The sequence below is a fragment of the Dipodomys merriami genome, unplaced genomic scaffold (genome assembly GCF_024711535.1).
Source record: "Dipodomys merriami isolate MVZ:Mamm:240054 unplaced genomic scaffold, mDipMer1.0.p SCAF_400, whole genome shotgun sequence".
In the NCBI taxonomy this organism is placed as follows: domain Eukaryota; kingdom Metazoa; phylum Chordata; class Mammalia; order Rodentia; family Heteromyidae; genus Dipodomys; species Dipodomys merriami.
Window position 1 is genome coordinate 855,793 of NW_027205605.1, and position 21,299 is coordinate 877,091.

Genomic DNA, 21,299 nt, shown 5'->3' on the forward strand with positions numbered 1-21,299 from the left:
ATTTTAAATTGGCGCTTCTTCCCGTTTCATGTTTTAGTCTAAATGACAAAATTTACTTCAATTTTGAATTGAATGCTCTATCTGCAACCAAATTATTTGTGAATTTTAAATTTTATGCTCAGGCCAACTTTTAAATTTAAAATTAGTGTCTTTGTGGAACCAGTATCTGTGCTGGTTATGTTTAAATGTGTCTCTTATCAAGCTTTGAATTGTTTGCCTAAGCTACTAGGAGTTTTTCTATGCAGCTCCTCCACTTTTTGTTTCCAGTGACTTAAATGTCAACCTGGCTTAACTGGCAGAAAAGCAGCAATCTAAGGATTTATTTGCCAACTCCTTGTAATTCGCATTTCTTTTTTTTTTTTTTTTTTGGGGGGGGGGGTCCAGTCGTGGGGCCTGAACTCTGGGCCTGGGCACTGTCCCTCAGCTCTTCAGCTCAAGGCTAGTGCTCTATCACTTGAGCCACAGCGCCACTTCCAGCTTTTTTCTTTTTGCTTATGTGAGGAATCAAACCCAGGGCCTCAGGCACGCAAGGCAAGCGCTCTACCACTGAGCCACCTTCCCAGCCCGTAATTTGCATTTCTTTGTTGGTGTACAAATCAGACATTATCATCTCTGATGCAGTTTGATGGCATTTCCAGTGGTCAGTAGAAAATATTTTTTAAACTTTAAAGTTGGACTGAATTATATCATCTAGTTATCTAAAACTCTAAAAAGGTTATCAGTAAAACTAAGAAATACTATACCTATCTCATGAAAAGTAACTGCTGTGTTCTTTAGTGTTGAGTTTTAAGGACAAGAAGATAGGCAACATATTTAAGAGCCACAGTTAATTTACAAGAGTAGAAAATAACAAGTGGAAATCAACGGAGGCTTTCCCTTGTGCTAGAATCTGCCTTGCAGCAGGATTACCAGGAACGTGGAGTAGATACCAGCTTAAAAATCCAAAAAAGCTGAAATACAATTCAAAGAAACCCACGTGGCTCCAGTTCTTAACCAAACACAGGGATGTTTATTGGATCAGAAACTTCTTGTAGTGGATGTGGACAGTACCCTCTTTATATAGCACCAATTCCTTCCCAGGGGGCCTTTAGCTGGCTGTCTGAGTGGAGCCATCAGCTCTCCCCAGATGGGCTTGAGAGATGCCCAAGCATGGTTAACGTCCAGACACACTCAGGGCTCAGGTTTAATAACACCTTTTCCAACTCCTCCCCCCTCCCCCCATCCATCCTACATAGGTCTCAAGGCCAACAGGTAACTCTTCCCTCCCTATCCCCAGCAAACCCTAGGAAACTGGAGCCTTTCACAGCTCCTCCTTCTCAGCCCCCTTCTTCTGGAAGGCAGTCAGGATGTTCAAGCTCTTCTGGAGCTCTTCCTTTTTCCCGTCACTCATCTTGTTCTTCTCAATCAGCTTGGTGATCCGGGTCATCTCAGACGCTGGGAAGTCCTCACCTTGGTCTAACACCTTCCCCATGATTTTTAGATACTGCTCAGCCCACTTCTTCTCAGTCTCCTTCACACTTGAGAGGTTGTCCTGCCCCTGTTTCAAGAGGGCCTGGCGCGCCTCCATGCTGGAGGCCCTGATGAACTCTCCCGCTAGGGTATCATACACAGGTAGGCAACCAGGCATACCCAGGTAGATCCCTTGCCCTTTTAGCCAGCGCTGGATGGCTCCAACTTTTACTGCCCCACTATAGGGGACTGGGTTTTCAAAGTCCCCATCCCGGAAGAGGTAGAAAACTGGGTAGCTCTCCTTGTCTAGCTTGTATTTCTCACTCAGCTCCAAGTTCAGCTTGTCACCGTAATCTGTGAGCAGAAACCAGAGATGAGGTGCAAGGATATATCCATCTGGGGCAGAACACTGCTCTGGGGGCTGAGTGGAGAGGACTAGTCTTAGCTGTAGAGCAGTTCAAAGTAGGTTCTGAATTCTAATTATGCCATGGATAACTATGGCATTAATCAAGTTATTTAATCTTTATCTATGGTGCCAGAAGCTGTTCTAGGTGTGAGGCCTAGATTCAGAATGTGAGAAATCCAGGTTCTTACATTCTAACGGTGAGAAGAGAGATAGTGAACAAGTAAAATGAACTGACTCGTGACACAATGAAAACACTAAGAAAGCCCATTGCAGGTCATCATAGAGCTTGCCTGAAAGTACCAGCACCCAAGCGACCTGAATGTCCCTCAAACACATGAAGATCTGGGAAGCATGTCTCAGGGAGAAAGCAGTCCAAAGCACAGAAGCTCTGTAGACTGAGTTTAGAGGACAGGAGGCTTGTACAAATGGGGGCTTAAAGCAGGTGATCATTGAGGAAGTCCCTGTGTACTTGAGACCTAGTAAGAACTCTATGCTAAAATCTGTCCTTCCTAAGAGTAAACACCAGTCGTCAAAAGCTGCATTAATTCATTTCTTTTTTTTTGGGGGGGGAGGGGGGTCCGGTCGTGGGACCTGAACTCTGGGCCTGGGCGCTGTCCCTCAGCTCTTCAGCTCAAGGCTAGTGCTCTACCACGTGAGCCCCAGTGCCACTTCCAGCTTTTTTTTTCTTTTTGCTTATGTGGTGCTGAGGAATCGAACCCAGGGCCTCATGCATGCAAGGTAAGCGCTCTACCACTGAGCCACCTTCCCAGCCCATTAATTCATTTCTTATACTTTGGCAAGAAGAAATGGCTCAGCTGACTATTACTGGGCAATAATGTTGATATTAATATAAGCAAGTGGGCTGTTTTTGTGTTTTTGTTACAGTATTGAGGATTGAACCTCAGACCTCACACTTACTAGGCAACTGTGTTGCCCCCTGAGCCACACCCCTGACTTTTTCTATTTTGAGATAAGGTCTTGCTAGGTTTTCCTAGGATGGCCTCAAGCCATGGGATTAAAGGTGTGCACTTGGCAACAAGTTTCATGACTTAAAAAAATGGGGGTGTGGGGGAGGCACAGTGCCTCTATGAAGTGGTTCCTCCAGACTCATCACAGAGGGAAACACATAAAACACAGCACAGTGACCAGGGTGAACATTTAGCTGTTGCTATCTGTTATTCAAAAAGGACCAAGGGAATTGACTGAAGTCCATTAAAATTGACTGGCTGCCATCTCTACCATGACCAAGCTTTGATAAGTGCCAGCCTCGTACAGGGAAAGCAGGTCTCTAGGCCGGGAGATCACAGCCGCCAGGAAAAACACTTAGGAGTACTGGGTGAAGTTACTCCACACCCCAGGGCCAGACGGTCACTAAACTTCTAGGGCTTTAGCCTTTCAAATGGAACGTGGAGATAACCCATCTTGTTTCTCAAGCAGGGTTCAATTGAAGATGAAAAATTTGATCATACCTGTATAGCCTGTTAAGTGTTGCTATTACATTTATTATTAAAAGCTGTCACTATGGACTGGTCACGGTGGCTCACACCTGTAATCCTAGCTAATCTGGGGACCAAGAGGTGAAGATCATGGTTCAAAGACAGCCCGGACAGAAAAATCTGTGATAGTGTCACCTCCAATTAACCACCAAAAAAACCAAGTGGAGCTATGGCTCAAGTAGTAGAGCACTAGCCTTGAGCAAAACAGCTCAGAGATAGCACCTAGGCCCTGAGTTCAAACCCTGAGGTTGGCACCAAAAAAAAGTTAGTGTGGTTCAGAGCTGCCCTTGAGTTAACAGTAAGCCAGTGTACTCAAGCTAAAGCCAAATTCCAATCATTTGAGCACATCCCAGACCTGGTTTTGGTATAAATGCTAAGGTGAAGATAGAGCCAACTATGCTGCTCCACTAAAAGGCCCCATGGCCCAGTCCTCTTCCGGGGAAGTTCAAAGTTCTCACTGCACCTTGAAGGCCAGCCAAGTGGAAGGTAAAGGTTGGGGGAAGGAGACTTCAAGGCTAAGCCTCAGGTTCCAAAGGCCCAGAATCTACTTGATGAATTCTTGATGTCCACAATCCCATTAAACCCTTGGGAGTGGCTCATCTGGGAAGACCCTGGTTATTCTCCCTTGGGAGCAGGGACACCATTCCTAACTTCCTCCCTCTCTGCCCTCCCAGTCATCCTGCTCATCCATACCTGAGATCCCCACCTCTGCCACCAAGAGATCATCACTGGAGGCCGAGTTTTCAGCCAGGCGCTTGAACTCATCCTGCTTCTCACCGTAGGGGTACTGGGTGTCGAACTTCACCAAGACGAACTTGCTTTTGGGAATGACCTGAGGGCGCATAGAGCTGAGCAAGTGGGGTGTTCCGGGAACATGGGGGGCTATTTCTCTTTCCCAAGGGGCCCCTGTTTCAGAAACATTGGAAACAAGCAAGCCCGTGAAGGAGACGGGCTCTCACAAACTACTATTTACTCATTTCACCCACTGAGTCACTTTATTTCGTGACTATCTGCTAAGCCTTGGGCACCTCAGGTGTATGTTCACACTAACTGAACATGTACAACGCTATCTAGAATAGACAAAGTTGTAGGGAAGCAAAATGAGTGCCTCTGTCTCTAAAGTCCCTTTTGGAAAGTTCCAGAAGACCTTAGCATGCACTCCATTGTCTCATCACACCTGCTGTCACCCCACTGCACCAGAAATCTGACAAAAACAAACCATCTGAAAGGAGTTGACTAAGTGAACTAGGCAAGTTCGGGCAGATAAGTTGGTGAAAGACCCTTGCTGGGCCTGTGTCCCCTCCCCAGACCACAGCTCCCTTGAACTGGACGACTGGGTCCTAAGCTGTGAAGGCCAAGATTTTCATTTCCATTGCAGTAAAATTTGCCTAAGATACCCTGATTTAGTGTGTTGACAATGTTATATACCCAATACTAGCTACTTGCAGATCACTGTCATCACCCCAATCCCTGTGGCAGCCAGGCAAGTACTCCACCTCATCCTCCCTGCCCCCATCAGCTCTATAGATTTGCTTATTGTGATAGAATCACACAATAGAGAGCCTTTTGTATCTGGCTTCTTTGCCTTAGTCTAATGCTTATAAAGATATTTTTATGAGCAGGGTGCCACTGGTGGTTCACGCCTGTCATCCTAGCTACTCAGGAGGCTGAGATCTGAGGATCATAATTTGAAGCCAGCCCAGGCAGGAACATCCATGAGACACATCTCCAATTAATCACTAGAAAACTGGAAGTGGCATGTGGCGCAATTGGTAGAGTACTAGCCTTGAGCTGAAGAGCTGAGGGACAGCGCTCAGGCCCAGAGTTCCAGCCCCATGACCAACAAAAATAAATAAATAAATAAATAATATTTTGGGATGGGGAGGCTAGTGAACTTTTCTGCCTAGGATGGCCTTGAACTGCCATCTTCCAGAGCTCAGCTTCTGAGTAGCTAGGATTACAGGTGTTAAATCATTAGTGCCTGGCTAGAATTTCATACCTCTTCAGGGCTGAATAGAAACAATGTATCGGACTGGGAATGTAGCTTAGTGGTGGACTGTTTGCCTAGCATTCATGAAGCCTTGGGTTCCATTCCTCAGTACCACATACACAGAAAAGGCCAGAAGTGGTTCTGTTGCTCAAATGGTAGAGTGCTAGCCATGAGCAAAAGCAAAGTGCTCAGGCCCTGAGTTCAAGTCCCAGGACTGCCTCCCCCCCCCAAAAAAAGAAAACATGTATAGGTTGACAAATACTCATGGTGGTTTCTACTTCGGGGGCTCCTGTAGATGGTACTTTAGTTAGAAACACTGCTTTCTTCTCCTCCCTTAACTTTTTTTTTCTATTCTAGTGGTCACTGTTGTCAGGTTTTCAGCTTTTCAGCATAGGCTGTCACTACCCATAATTATGTCAAGATGACATAAGTCCAGCAGAAACCAAAGAACCTAAATTAATGTTTTTGTTGGTCCCTACTTGTATATTGATGTCCATCTGGCTTTAGGTTTTGGAGACTATTAACAATGCCTAGACATGCAAGGTGGAAAGCCTCCAGAAAAAGCTGTGAGTGGTCACTAACACCCAAAAGCCTGAATTTTAGGGGCTGAAAAAGCAGGTAGTCTTAAAATATAAACCAGATCACATCCCTGTGGCTCAACTGGCCTTGTTTCAGTGCAGTGCACTGTACCCCCGCTTGCTATGCTGGCTGGAATTCTCTGCCTAGGCCACCTCTTTCTCAGACAAGCCTCAGTTCAAATGTCGCCTTCTAACAGTCTACCAATCATCTAATATTCCATCATTCCTTTCATAGCTTCCATCCTGATGATGTCTCTTCTTCACTGCGTTTATCACTCTGAAATTTCCACTGGCTTGCTTCTATCCTCTCCACTAGGACAGATGCTGGTGAGAATACAGCCATTCTGGGGCCTAGGTTCTGTATCCCTAGGGCCCCATCATGTCTGGAAATGTATGATGAACAGAACTCTGGTCACCTTTGGAAGCAGGTGCTACGATCTAGAGGTATGAGTGGGGAGGGTGAAAATGCTTCAAAAAAAAAACCCCAAAAACTATAGAACTGGGAAGGTAGCTCAATGGTTGAGTGCTTGCCTTGCACGCATGAGGCCCTGGGTTGTATTCCTCAGCACCACAAAAGCAGAAAAAGCTGGAAGTGACACTGTGGCTCACGTGGTAGAGTGCTAGCCTTGAGCTGAAGAGCTGAGGGACAGTGCCCAGGCCCAGAGTTTAGGCCCCACGACCCACAAAAAAACAAAACAAAACAAAAAAAAACCAAACATACTTGTCTCACTGCACAAATACCTGCCTACACTCGAGCTGGGGACATAGCTCAGTGGTTTGTGGTTGCCAGCATACATGAGGCCCTGGGTTGGACCTCCCCCCACCTCCCACGATGCAAAATAAAAAGGGGAGGAGGAGTATACTTATATAACAGGACAAAATTAATAATCATACAGTAATCTAATACCACTACAACTAAAAATGTTTACGTTCAACATTCTTAGCTAACAAGGATAAAGCAGTGGTTCTGAATAACAAATACTTGCATGAAGAACTTTCTATTCTATGCAGTCTGTATTTAACTGCTTTAGAAATCACTCTTCTCTGCCGGGCGCTGGTGGCTCATGCCTGTAATCCTAGCTACTCAGGAGGCTGAGATCTGAGGATCGCGGTTCAAAGCCAGCCCGGGCAGGAGAGACCGTGAGACTCCTATCTCCAATAAACCACCAGAAAACCGGAAGTGGCGCTGTAGCTCAAGTGGTAGAGCGCTCGCCTTGAGCTGAAGAGCTGAGGGACAGCGCCCAGGCCCAGAGTTCAAGCCCCACGACCGACATAAAAAAAAAAAAAAAGAAATCACTCTTCTCTCATCCTTGAGGTAACTGTGGTACTTTATCTACAACCAAACAACTTCCTTCTTCAAAGCAGAGACTATTTTTGGACTCATTTTTTTCATTTATTTATCTAAAGAGGTCTCACTGTGGACCCCATGTTGGCTATAAACTTGGTATGTAACTCAAGATGCTCTGGGAATGTGGGGTGCTGGTGTCTTATGCCTAGCTACTGAGGAGGCTGAGATTTGAAGACTGCGGTTCAAAGCCAGCCTGGGCAGCAAAGTCTCAGACTTTTATCTCCAATTAACCACTCAAAAACCAGAAGTAGAGCTGTGACTCCAAGTGGCAGAACGCTAGCCTTGAACAAAAGAGCTCAGGGACAGCACCTAAGGGTCTTAGTTCAATCCCCACAACTGACAAAAAAATGTTGCAAAGGGTCCATTATGGACCAGACACCATTCCAAGAGAATACAATAGTGGGCAAAATAGACAGGGTCTTATTTAAAGGAGTGGACATTTCACTGTTTGTAAAGGGTAACAATAACAAAAAGGTATTAGAAACCCCTAAAAGGCAAAGCATAGAACAAGGCTGCTGGACAAAACCGCAGTATTTGAGGGCTGGGAAGGTGGCTTAGTAGTAGAATGCTTGCCTAGAATTCATGAAGCCCTGGGTTCGATTCCTCAGCACCACATAAGCCAAAAGAAAAAAGCTGGAGGTGGCGCTGTGGCTCAAGTGGTAGAGCGCTAGCCTTGAGCTGAAGAGCTGAGGGACAGCGCCCAGGCCCAGAGTCCAGGCCCCACAACTGGACCCCCCCCCAAAAAAAAGAAAAGAAAAAAACCCGCGGTGTTCAATAGTGAAGAGAGTGCCATTTTGCAAGAGACTGGAGAAAATACCTACTCATTCATTTCACCAATTGTTTTTATTGAACTTCTCACACACCTGCTGTGTGCATGGTCAGCAACAAAAGTGACCTGGTGCTTCACAGGTATGTAATAAGCTAGTTTCGAGACAGATGATAAAATTGGGAAGGAAAAAACAATCAGTTAAAGTACCCTACTGAAAAAACAATGCCTAACCCTTTGGCCTAGGAGTGTCCAAAACCTAGGGTTTGAGGAAGTAACATTTAACCTAAGCCTCAAAGAGAAGTAACTGGCTTTTCAATCCTGGGGAGTTCCAGTCACAAGGATCAGCTAGTGCACTGGCAGTAAGAAACTAGGAGTATTTGAAGGACAGAAGGAAGGTTTGTATGGCTGGGGCAGAGGGGGATATGGGGCAGATCATCTAAGACTTGCTTTGAGGTGGAAACAGGTCAGTCAGTTCAGTGCAGAAGCTAGTCTGACAGCCTAGGTCAGGGTGATAGCAGTAAAAATGGAACCACACACTGATGAGGAAATACTGGTAAGTCTCATGGTACAATGTCTCTGTCACACTTTGATTGTGATGAACCTGTTATACCTAGACTGGGAAATTACTGGAAAAAGTGCCCAGACCATAATAAGCGAAGATTTCGACCACTGGAGAGACATATTTAGAATGCCACTTCTTGGTATCACTTCCCCCCAACGACTACAAAACAAGAAACTTTTAACTATCTCAACAAGTAGCTTGCCTAGTTACAGGAAGTTAAAGGTGGCTGTGGACAGATAGAAGAGGAGGGGGTTTTTACATTCAGCCTTCAATATCTCCACTCTCTTGTTGACCCAGTCCAGGATCCCACAATTTAAGAAAGGGGAATGGGAATGGTGGCAGGAGGTCCCAAACCCAGGATGTTCCCTTAAAAAGACTGGTTAAACTGGAGCATTTTGTGTGTGTGGGGGGGGGGGGGTAGGTCGTGGGGCTTGAACTCGGCTTGGGCGCCGTCTCTTAGCTCTTTCACTGGCCTTGAACTCTACCACTTGGGCCACATCGCCACGTCCGGCTTTCTAGTGGCTTACTGGAGATAAAAGTCTCATGGACTTTTCTGCCCGGGCTGGCTTCGAACCGTGATCCTCAGATCTCAGCCTCCTGAGCAGCTGGGACAACAGGTGTGAGCGACGGGAGCCGGGCCTGGAGCTTCTTTTTTTTTTTTTTGGTGGTGGTGGTACTGGGATTTGAACTCAGGCCCTCGCCCTTGCTAGGCAGACCTTCTATCGCTTGGGCCCCAAACCCCGTCCGTGGGGCTTACTCTAAACGGATGCGCTTTTCAGGGAGATGGGTGCGGCTGACGGAGGGCAGAGCAGGCTGCAGCCCCCTCCCCGGGCAGAGCGAGCGCCCCGCGGCGCGCCGAGGTGCGGGCCGCGCCCGGCCCCGGCCCCACCGGCAAAGGGGAGGCGGGCGGGCACACGGCTCCCACCGCGGCACCTCCGCGACTCTCCGCGGCCGTGAGGAGCCGGGTGGCCCCGGACTCCACGGGGCCTACAGGATGGCGGGAAGCGCTGACGTGGTCTCCGCACGGACGCCGCCTCTTCCCGGCCCTCCGTGCCCAACGTCTCCCCTCCCACCCGCCCCCGGGCTCGCGGTCCCACGGGTCCCCTCCCCACTCCGGCGGCACCTGCGCGCTACGTCCCCGGCCCCCGTTACCTTATAGAAAGTGATCGTGTCCAGGGGAAGGGCGCCCTTGGTGTGCAGGCCGTTGCCGCCCTGCGGAGCGGAGAGGAGGAGGAGTCCCAAGAGGAGGGGATGCAGTGGAGAGAGAAGGGCGGCGCGGGTCATGGCGGCAGCCAGAACGCCGGATTCCGGGAGCCGGTGGTGGGAAACCTGTAGCGAGGACGCGCGGAGCCGGCAGACACGTGACGGGAAGGGCGGGGCCACGCGTGCGCACTCGGACATCTGGGTAAGCACGAGCAGGTCTAGGGTGGGAGGGAGGGGCCTCCTGACGGGACGGGGAAGTGGAACCGGTCGCGCACGCGCTCTTGGAGATGCTCGCGCGGGCTACCGGCGACGGCGGATCACGTGAGCTGGGGGAGGGTGAGAGTGGACTGTCGCGCGCGCGCAGTCGGCTCGTTTCGCCTCGGTTGGCCGGGTTGGCGGCGCCTCGTGAGATGAGGCGCGAAGAGCGCGATCTGGGTCACGTGAGCAAGGGAGGCGGGGCGAAGTGAGCCTGCCGCGCACGCGCAGGCGGCCAGGCTTCCCTCGCGGGCGGTCGCGTGAGGAGAGGCGCAAAGCGCGTGTGCGACGAAGCTTTGGGAATTCCTTCGCTGAGTTTCCTAGCTCTCTTCCCTCTCCTTGGAAGCGACTAGGCCGGCCATCATGCCCTGCTGCCTGTGGTCCGTCTGGAAGTCGGTTGGAACCCGTTATTACTGTGCTGTTTCCCTCAGCCCGCCCCGTGAGCCTCAGTCGAGGCGCCGCGGCCTGGTTAGGCCTCAGACCCTCCCCTCTCCTGGGCCGGTCTGCCCGGGAGAGGCCTGTTGCCCGAGTGCGGCCCCGGGGAGGCAACGCAGGCTGAAAACCTGCCCACCTGGGTTTTGGGCTCCAGGAAACTTGACAGACTTCATTCAGCCACGCGCTGTGGTGCAAGCTTGCAATCCCAGCACGCTGGAGATTGAGCCCGTGAGCCCGGCCCTGCGCCAAACATGTTATGCCGCATCGTGGTTTTGCCTGTGGGAAGTCAGCGTAGAGGTGAGCAAGACTCTGCTGAAGGAACTCTTGTTGGGAAAGGAGACATAGGAATGATAATATAACCAGTACCTCATATTGCCCACTGGTACTAGGGCTTGAACTCAGCCTGCATACTGTCCCTGAGTTTAGTTTAGTTTTGGTTTTTTTTCTCAAGGTTAGTGCCCTACAACTTGAACCACAACTCCACTTCTGGATTTTTTGTGGTTAATTGGAGATAAGAGTCTCACAAAGCCAGAAGTGGCGCTGTGGCTCAAGTGGTAGAGCGCTAGCCTTGAGCTGAAGAGCTGAGGGACAGCGCCCAGGCCCAGAGTTCAAGACCCATGACCGACACACACACACATCATACACACACACAGTCTCACAGACTTTCCTATCTTGGCTGGTTTCAAACTGTGATGCTCATATCTCAGCTTCCTGAGTAACCAGGATTACGGGTGTGAGCTACTGGTGCACAACAGTCCGACTGAGTTTGAATGTTGTGTCCACTTGGTAACTCTGGTCTTAGAGGAAGGACAGCTGTTTGTGGGTGGGTGGGTTGAAATCTTAGGATTTGAATTCAGTGCTTTAGGCAAGTGCCCTACCACTTGAGTCACATTTCCATCCCTTTTTGCTTTACTTTAAAATTTCAGATAGATTTTCATGCTTTTTGCTTAGGGACAGCCTCAGACAGAAATCCTTTTGCCTAAGCAGAAGTGGACCATTACTACCAACTTGAGAATTGACAATTGTTAATTAGCTTCTTCATTTGTAAAAACAGGAATAATACTAATTTTTGTTGTAATCGTTGTTCAAGACCTGGACTCAAACTCAGTTTCTAACGCTTTACAACCATTGGCAAGCACCCTACCACCTGAGCCAATACTACTACTTATTAACTCATAGGCTGTGTAAAGGATTAAAATGGCCAGGATAGATTTTTTTTTTTGTTGGTCGTGGGCCTTGAACTCTGGGCTTGGGCACTGTCCCTCAGCTCAAGGCGAGCGCTCTACCACTTGAGCCACAACATCACTGCTGGTTTTCTAGTGGTTTATTGGAGATAAGAGTCTCATGAAGTTTCCTGCCCAGGCTGACTTTGAACCTCCATCCTCAGATCTCAGCCTCCTGAGTAGCTAGGACTACAGGCGTGAGCCACTGGCACCTGGCTGTCAAGGATAGATCTTTACACATAGAAAGCACTTGAAAATTTACATCAATTATTTTTAGAAATCTTTAATTTTTAGAAGCATTTTGTTTAAATATTTTACCACACTAGTATGTTCCTTTATATCTATTTGAGTTACATGCTCCTGGTAGAAGTTTAATGATGCTGGGTGCCAGTGGCTCACCCTGTCATTCTAGCTACTCAAGAAGGTTGAGATCTGAGGATGGAGCTTCAAAGCCAACCAGGGCAGCAAAGGATCCCTATGCTCTTATCTCCAATTGATCAACAAAAAGCCTTAAGGGATAGTACCTAGGCTCTGAGTCCAAGCCCCAGGACCGGCATTCCCCCCAATTTTTTTTTAATGAAGGGGCCAATTTCAACGGATGTGTAATATATATTGTACCCATGACATTAAATGAAAGCTCAGATGTATTTGAACTTGTTTAGGAGTTTTTTTTGCTACAAAAGGGAAAACAAAGTAAGTACCACCTGCTTCATTGTGTGGGTTTGGGCTAGAAAAAGGAAGAGGGCACGAGTTTCCAAAGATACTCCAAATGGAAAAATGCTTAATATACTTAAGGCAGGGTTTAATTTGAATCTCTAAATGTTGGAAGGTAGCATGCACATATTAGAAGGAATGCTAAAGAGAAAAGTTCTCTCAGATTGAGTATGTTGTCAAGAACAGCCCAAGTTTGGCATGGCTATTCTCTGAACAATTTGAGATTTGTACTTAGACAAGAGTCTTTTGTCCAAAAACATTTCTTTTTTTTTGGGGGGGGGGTCTGGTCGTGGGGCCTGAACTCTGGGCCTGGGCGCTGTCTCTCAGCTCTTCAGCTCAAGGTTAGCGCTCTACCACTTGAGTCACAGCACCACTTCTGGCTTTTTTCTTTTTGCTTATGTGGTGCTGAGGAATCAAACCCAGGGCCTTAGGCATGCAAGGCAAGCGCTCTACCACTGAGCCACCTTCCCAGCCCCTCCAAAAGCATTTCTTATTACTTGATGATGGTTATTACTATCCCCACCCTTATTAAGTAGGCATATAATTCCCCAAGACCTTTTGCTGGAGATTTTTGATATCCTAGTATTTTTATATTATTATTAAGAAGTTGTACAAAGAAGTTCCAACTTCGTAAGTCAGGTTATGAGTACAGTGCATCTTGATCAACGTCACCTCTTCCATCATTTCCTAGGACTTGAATTTTAGCTTAAAGTTATTACAACAATCTTTTTATTTAATAATGCCTGATATTCCACTCCAGAGTATTATCTTAACCTGACAGGAATATCATGTTTTAAGTTATTCCAGCCATGCAAGTGACCCAATTTATATCATTAAGAAATATTTGGAACCAGTAACTGGTGGCTCATGTCTGTATTCCTAGCTACTCTGGAGACTGATATCTGAGGACCATGGTTGAAAGTCAGCCTAGACAGAAATGTCCACGAGACTTTTATCTCCAAAAAATACTCAGAAAAAGCTGGAAATGGTGCTGTGGCTCAAGTGGTAGAGAGCTAACCTTGAGCACAAAGAGGCTCAGAGACACTGTCCAGTGTCCAGACTCTGAGTTCAAGCCCCCTGACTGACAAAAAATATTTGGGAGGTGGAGTGTGGCTCAGTGCAAGCATGAGGCTTTGAGTTCAAACTGCAGTACAGTCACAGTTTTGGGGGGTTGGGGTTATTGCTCAGTCAGATAGAATATATGCTTGGTATTTTTGCAGCCCTAGGTTCAATCCTTAGCACCAAACATTTGCAGAATATGAAAGTATGGTTAGATTAAAGATCAGTGAAGACTTACATGAATGCCCTTTCTTGCTTTCTCTTTCCTACAGTATTTTTTTGTTGGAATCTTACTAGTCCTTTGAAATCCTGTTTACATGCCACTGTTTTCATTGTTGCTATATGCAGATAGTTTGAGTTTTTGGCTTTCTAGCTCTTTCCCTAGTATATTATAAGCTCCTGAAGACTAGAAATGTATCTTACTTACCTTTAAATCTCCTAAAGCACTCTGCTTCCCAGAATACTGATACTTAGGTATAAATATTTTTTAAATGAATAGTGTAATTTAGTAACATTTTTGTTAGAAATTTTGGATTCACAATATTTAAGTAGATGTTAATATTTAATATGATAAGCATGAATAACCTCCCCTTTCCTAAATTTTTACTGTTATTACTAAAACTTTATTAGTTGAATATGGAATCTCTCTTTCCCTTCACTGCTTCTGAAGTCTCAAAACAGGGACAAGTTTTAAGCAAATCTCCCTTATACTCCATTTATTTCTTTTTTGGTTTTTGTGTTCCATCTCTTTTACAGCTTTATCTTTTACTATAACTCATTCTCTCTGTTTTCTCTTCATTCTTCCTGCTTGTAGTACCTTTCTACAATTTTTAATACTTCTTGGTACCTTTATTTTCTTGTCACCTGCTCTTTCTGTTTTTGGACTTTTTCTTTGGCTTTGCCCTCAAGGTACCAAACAATATAAGATTAGATAGGGAGGAGTCCAGCTGGGGAAAAGTCCAACTACCTGTTGGCAGCTTTGGGATTTAGAATCTGACAAAGAGGATCCGCTGCTTGAGGGGATTTTGGGACAGAAGTCCCCATGGCCTTCCTGGGAGAGGCCAGCACCCAGGAGGACAAATGGGACTCTGAGGTGAAAAGCTATTCCTAGCTCCTCTTTCTACCTCTCTGTTCTGTATTTTTTTTTTTTTTTGGTCGGTCATGGGGCCTGAATTCTGGGCTGGGGCGCTGTCCCTCAGCTCTTCAGCTCAAGGCTGGCTCTCTACCACTTGAGCCACAGCACCACATCTGGCTTTTTCTGCTTATGTATGCTAAGGAATTGAACCCAGAGCCTTGTGCATGCAAGGCAAGCACTGTTCCATTTAGCCACCTTCCCAGCCCTCTGTTCTGTATTTTTTATCCACAGTTAATTAACTTTTCTTCTTTATCATTTACTATTCTGTTTTATGTCTGTCAACTTCATTAGGATTTGTCTTTGTAACTCATTCTTTCTGTATTCTGCCTCCTCACTGTCAAAATTAATTTTTCTACTTCTCCAGCTTATTAGTTCCCAGTCAACTTTTCTTTTTTTATTCACCTTATTTTATTATTTCATTATAGTTTGTCTGGTCTTCTTTTTCCTGTAGTAGTGAAATCCTGGGGATTTCACATGCTAGGCAAGTGCTTTACTACTAAGTTATAGCCCTAGTCCTTGTTTTTGTTGAGACGAGATCTTCCTATATCTTGACTCATTGTGCACAAGCTGGTCTTGGAATTACAGGCATGAGCCACCATGTTCAAGTTCAGTCATTTTCTATTCTTTTTATTTTACTGATTCCTAGAGGAGTAGGAAGATGAGAGAAACAAAGAAGCCACCCTGCCTTCTTAGAGCCTGATCAGCCTTTTCACTCATTCTCACACTTGTAAATTTGATTAGGCTTCAAAGAAGAATTTGTGCTAAAGAGATGGTTAATAAACAGAGATTTGTGTTAGATTGAATATCAAATGTAAAAGTATATTTTTGTTTCACTTGGATGTTTTCTGCAATAAAGTGGGTACAGTTTGTCATGGTTATTCTGAGGTATGTTCATTTAGTTTTGTATACGATGACTGTCTAGCACAAGCAAAGCAAAATTGGAGAATGTTGCAGTTTTTTACTCTTTAGTTAGAAATGACATTCTTCACTATGTTAATAACTTTCGAATTAAGAAACAACAATAATAACCAAAAAAGAGACTGAAAGATAACATTTAAAATCAGTGGACAAACTGGTCAAAAACTGCAAAATCAATGGCAAAGTGCTTTCTTCAGTATCCCATGTATTAAAAATTAAAACTGATATAGAGAAGATTGATATAATTTCTAAAGAACAGTGACATGCAAATTCATAAGTCATTCTATATTTCATAAAAATATTTGTGATTTATTTTACATTAGTTGCATCAATAAAATTGTTAAAAATAAATAGCAAGAGTAAAGAAGTCTTAGGATCCTGCTTTAATGACGATCAATTATATCTCTTATAGATTCAACCTCACTTATTACCTATGCTGTATTCCAGAATGTACAGAAATCTCCGGAGATGAGCAATTCTTTCAGTTGAATTTGAACTTTTAGTAACTTAGGCATTGAAATAAGTAACAAAGAAACAGTACCTCTAAATGATGGAATCAATTTATGAACTGTTTGTAAATTCCTCATTATAAGGTAGAGATATTTTAGGAAATGTCAATACTGCTCCCTTTTCTTCCAGGCAATATTTTAATTATAACATTGAATTTTCAGATATTGATTATCATGTTAGGTTTCTTTGGTATATATTATCAAGGAAACAGTATTGAAATACTAAAGCCTACATTCACTCTAAGAATGGGAGAGTCCTGATTATTATATCCTAGGAAAATTATTAGAGATAGTTCCCTGACTTTGGTATATGTAGATACTTGTTTTGCTATTCTGTCCATTTAGTTTGGGATGGAGAACATTTGGGCCATGAAAATTATTTCTGTGGTCCAAGAATGATGTTACAAATATCCAAATGGCCCTTGAAAGAAAAGTTTCCTTATCCCTGTTCTAGGCAATTAAAATTTAATGTTGAACAAAATTACATCCTTGGTAAAACTATTCATTCCAAAAAGACCAAGTTAAAGCCTTCCTTACTAATAGAATATAGGGAAAGTGGTATATTTACTAGCTCAGAGAACATTTTAAGAGTTTAACAACTGTTTTTCTTTTTTTTTTTTTTTTAGTTATTTGTTGTGTTTTTTTTTATTGTAAAGATACTATACAGAGGGTTACAGTTACATGAGTGAGGTAATGAGTACACTTCCTCTTGAACATTGTTACCCCCTCCATTGTTTTCCCCCTACCATCCCCTCCCTCCCTCCCTTCCCCGAGGTTCTTTTTTTTTTTTTTTTTTGATTGTGATTAAGTGATTACTTAATTTCCGGAAATTCACAGTATTGTGGAATAATGATGCTCATTTAAAGTCACAAGTTCATTCTAACTTTCCTGGAGCAAATTGTCTATCACAGTCTGTGATATATAACGGTGCTCACATGTTATATACCATATATAACAACTGTTTTTCTAAACATAGCTCAAGGCTGTTTGCCAGTGGCTCACACCTATAATACTAGTGACTCCTAGCCTCCTAGGAGACTGAGATCTGAAGATTGTAGTTCAAAGGCAGCCCAGGCAAGAAAGTCCATGAGACTCTGTTTCCAATTAGCCTGCAAAATGGCAGATAAAGGCATTACTAAAGTGGTAAAGCAATAGCCATGAGCAACCCAGGGAGAGCAAGAGGCCCATATACAATACAAACAAAGTGATTGTTACATTTTCCTAGCTACATCATTTACTAAATGAAGATTTTGACTTTTGGTAGATACAGTCACTCATTTATTTGAGCTTCTCTGACCTGCTCCTGGGAATTTGTCGACTCACTGAAGCACTTTTCTATAGAACTTCCCTAGCCCATAAGGACATCATCTGCTATAACCTGCAAACAATTGGACAGGTAAGTGCTATTAGACTAACCGTATTTTTCAAGGGTGCACACACAATCAAACCTAAATAAGAAGCTGAGGATATATATTCTGGGAAATATAGAGGTATTTTTTATTGTTACACATTGAAGAATAGCTTTCATTATTTTTCATAATATACATAACTGCTACCACTCATGGTACTATGTGCTTGTAGTTCCAGCATTCAAGAGGTAGAGGCAAGAGGATCAGAGTTCAAGGTCAGACTGTGCTAAATAGCAAGACTCTGTCTTAAAACAAAATCCAATAGAAAACACTACTTATCTGTTATGGAAATTTTGGAAAATTCAGAGAGGTATAAAGATAAACAATTAAAAAATCAGCCATGTGCTAGTGGCTCTTGCCTGAATCCTAGCTACTCGGAGCTGAGGATCAAGGTACAAAGCCAGCCCAAATGAAAAAGTCTATGAGGCTCTTATGTTTAGTTAACCACCAAAAAGCCAGAAGCAGAGCTGTGGCTCAAGTGGTAGAGCACCAGCCTTGAACAGAAAAACTGACATGCACACACACAAAAATTGCCCAGTCATCATAATAATTTTAATATTATATGTGTGTATACACTTTTTTTTGTGCCAGTTCTAGGGCTCTATCACTTGAGCCATAGCTCTACTTTTGGCTTTTTTTGTGGGGGGGGAAGAATTAGTTTATTGGATAAGAGAAGAGGCTGACAGACTTTCCTGCCCAGGCTGGCTTTGAACTGTGAGCCTCAGATCTCAGCCTGTTGAGTTGCAAGAATTACAGGCTTGAGCCACCAGTGCCATCAGTATCATATCTATGTATAGTGTGTGTGTGTGTGTGTGTGTGTGTGTGTGTGTGTGTGTGTGTGTGTGTGTGTGTGTGTGTGTGTGTGTGTGTGTGTGTGTGTGTGTGTGTGTGTGTGTGTGTGTGTGTGTGTGTGTGTGTGTGTATTTGATTGGTTGTTTGGCTTGAACTCAGGGCCTAGGCACTGTCCCTGAACTTTTTTCTTTTTTTTTTTTTTTTAGTCAGTTGTGGGCCTTGAACTCTGGGGGCCTGGGCACTGTCCCTGAGCTCTTCAGCTCAAGGGGAGCGCTCTACCAGTTAAGCCACAGCACCACTTCTGGTTTTCTAGCTGTTAATTGGAGATAAGAGTCTCACAGACTTTCCTACCTGGGCTAGCTTTGAACTGCGATCATCAGATCTCAGCCTCCTTAGTAGCCAGGATTACAGGTGTGAGCCACCAGTGCCCATCTGAACTACTTTTACTCAAGGCTAGCATTCTACCATTTGAGCCACAACACCACTTCCAGCTTTTTTGTTTATGTGGTACTGAGGAAGTGAACCCAAGGCTTCATCTATGCTAGACAAACACTCTACCACTAAGCCATTCTCAGCACCTGTATATTTTTAATACACAAAGTAGTGTTAATACTTTTTGTAATCAGCTTTTATTAGTCAAAATATTTTGACCATATTTCTATGTAATGAGTTACACTTTTCTGCAACCACTTTTGAAATGACAGCATAGTTTTATATTATTGGGATATAATAAACACTGGAGTTTGAAAACCGGACGTGGTGCTGTCTCAAAGTGGTAGAGCACTAGCCTTGAGCAAAATGAGCTCAGGGACAGCAAGTTCAAGCCCCACAATCACAAAAAGCACATGAACAACAACAAATCCTGGTGAAAGTAACCTTATTACACTGTTGGGGGGAATGTAATCAATTGCAACCACTTTGGAAGGTGTTGTGTAGATTCTTCAAACAACTAAACACAGAATAACCCTATGATCTAGGGATACCACTCTTGGGCATTTACCTTTGGGTAGAAGTAAATACAGGGGATGGGAAGGTGGCTTAGTGGTAGAGTGCTTGCCTCACATGCATTAGGCCTTGGGTTCTATTCCTCAGCACCACATAAGCAGAAAAAGCTGGAAGTGGCATTGTGGCTCAAGTGGTAGAGCTAGTCTTGAGCTAAAGAGTTGAGGGGCAGTGCCAAGGCCCAAAGTTTAGGCCCCACAATCAACAAACAACACAATAACAAGTAAATAATACAGTAAAGATACTGCTTGCTAGACAGTCTGCCACCTCAACCACTTGGCTAGAACTTTCTGCTTCTTTTTGTGCTGGTTTTGGAGCTTGAACTGAGCCTGGATGCTGTCCCTGAGATTTTTTTTTTACTCAAGGCTAGTGTTTCTACTACTTGAGCCACAGCTCTGCTTCTGGATTTTTGGTGACTAATTGGACAGAAGAGCGTTGCAGACTTTCCTGCCTGTGAGCAGCTGGTGGGCATTTAGTGGCATGGTTATTTTTGAGGCAGTGTCTTGCTTTATGTCTGTTTTGGCTTTATACTGTGATTCCTTGACTGCCATCTCAAATAGAATTATAGATTTGAGCTACCTTGCCTAGCTACTTTCTGCTATTCAACCCATCTGTTATCTCTTGCCTCAGCAGGCTAAGGCTATTTATATTGCCTTTAAATATACTTGGCAGATATTACCTTTGAGGTCCCTCCTGTGCTTAGAAGGTAAAGATGGGTGAATTAAAGACAATCTCCTTGAGCTGATCCCATGGAGAAACACCAGAAATAAGGAAAGAAAGATAAATGAGTTATAATGCTATAACACTGTTTCACTCTGTCATCTTCTTTTCCTCCTTCACTCCCTCCCTTCCTTCCTTCCTTCCTTCCTTCCTTCCTTCCTTCCTTCCTTCCTTCCTTCCTTCCTTCCTTCCTCCCTTCCTCCCTTCCTCCCTTCCTTCCTTCCTTCCTTCCTCCCTTCCTTCCTTCCTTCCTTCCTTCCCTCTTTCCTTTTATCTTTCTTTTGAGACAGAGTTTTGCTATGTAGTCCTAGCTTACCTTGAACTCACAATCCTCTTGTCTTAGAATTCTTAGTGCTGGGATGAAGGCATACACCATCATTTTGCTCATTTATCCCCTATGGTGGATTTTTGAGAATTCTTATATATTCTAGAATCAAGTCCTTTATGTATATATATTGCAAACATTTATTCCCTGTCTATAATTCAGTCGTAGGGTTTGAACTCTGGGCTTGGGCGCTGTCCCTCAGCTCTTCAGCTCAAGGCTAGTACTCTCTAACTTGGGCCACAGTGCCACTTCTGATTTTCTAGTGGTTTATTCAATAAGAGTTTGACGGTGCCCCTCAGTAGATGAATGGATCGAGAAAATATGGTATATATACACAATGGAATTCTATGCCTCCATAAGAAAGAGTGATACTGCCCCATTTGTTAGGAAATGGAAAGACTTCGAAAAAATTATACTAAGTGAAGTAAGCTAGGCGCAAAGAAACATAGGTTCCATGGTTGCCCTTATTTGCAATAACTAGTATATCTGAGACAAGCAGAAAATGTCAGATAAGATGACATTAAGTGAAATGAACCTCAAGATAAGGACACAGGTGGTTTTTTTCTTTCTTGCTATCGTTTCTAACGTATTTATAAGGTACCATGTGATTTTTTTGTTGTTGCTTTGTATATCCCTCCCCCCATGGTATAACCCCTGTTTTCACTGTATTTGATGTTGGTATAATTTGGAGAGTGGAAGGGAAAAAACAAATTGCTTAAATAGGGATACAGGTTGACCCATTGCAACAATTAGATGTGCAAGACGCTATGTTGAAAAACGAATTTTAAATTTTAGGTGGGATTGGGAGGGGCGGGGATGTAGTTGTGGAGATGGGAGGGAAGGGATGGTAGGGGAAAAACCGAGGAGGCAACAATGTTTGATAAGAAATGTACTCATTACCTTGCTCATGTGATTGTAACCCCTCTGTACAGTATTTCCAAAATAAATTTAAAAAAAAAAGAGTTTTATGGACTTTCCTGCCTGGGCTAGCTTTGAACCTTG

At 44.3% G+C, this 21,299-nt stretch overlaps 1 protein-coding gene across 1 annotated transcript; it reads right to left on the reverse strand.

The window, feature by feature from the left end:
* Positions 1 to 986: 986 nt before the first annotated feature.
* Positions 987 to 10,018, reverse strand: LOC138806581 (endoplasmic reticulum resident protein 29). The gene is made up of 3 exons (XM_069992007.1): positions 9,751 to 10,018; positions 4,045 to 4,183; positions 987 to 1,803 (listed from the first exon to the last, which is right to left on the reverse strand). Exons 1-3 carry the CDS (start codon positions 9,997 to 9,999, stop codon positions 1,301 to 1,303), a joined length of 891 nt encoding a protein of 296 aa, XP_069848108.1. The 5' UTR covers positions 10,000 to 10,018; the 3' UTR covers positions 987 to 1,300.
* Positions 10,019 to 21,299: the final 11,281 nt, after the last annotated feature.

Bases quoted from the DNA above. Each gene is read 5' to 3' on its own strand.
- LOC138806581 (XM_069992007.1), bottom strand. From the start codon at position 9,999: ATGTCCGAGTGCGCACGCGTGGCCCCGCCCTTCCCGTCACGTGTCTGC. The intron at 4,184-9,750 runs GTAACGGGGGCC...ATGCGCCCTCAG, and splicing joins ACACGATCACTTTCTATAAG to GTCATTCCCAAAAGCAAGTT. The intron at 1,804-4,044 runs GTATGGATGAGC...TTCTGCTCACAG, and splicing joins GGCAGAGGTGGGGATCTCAG to ATTACGGTGACAAGCTGAAC.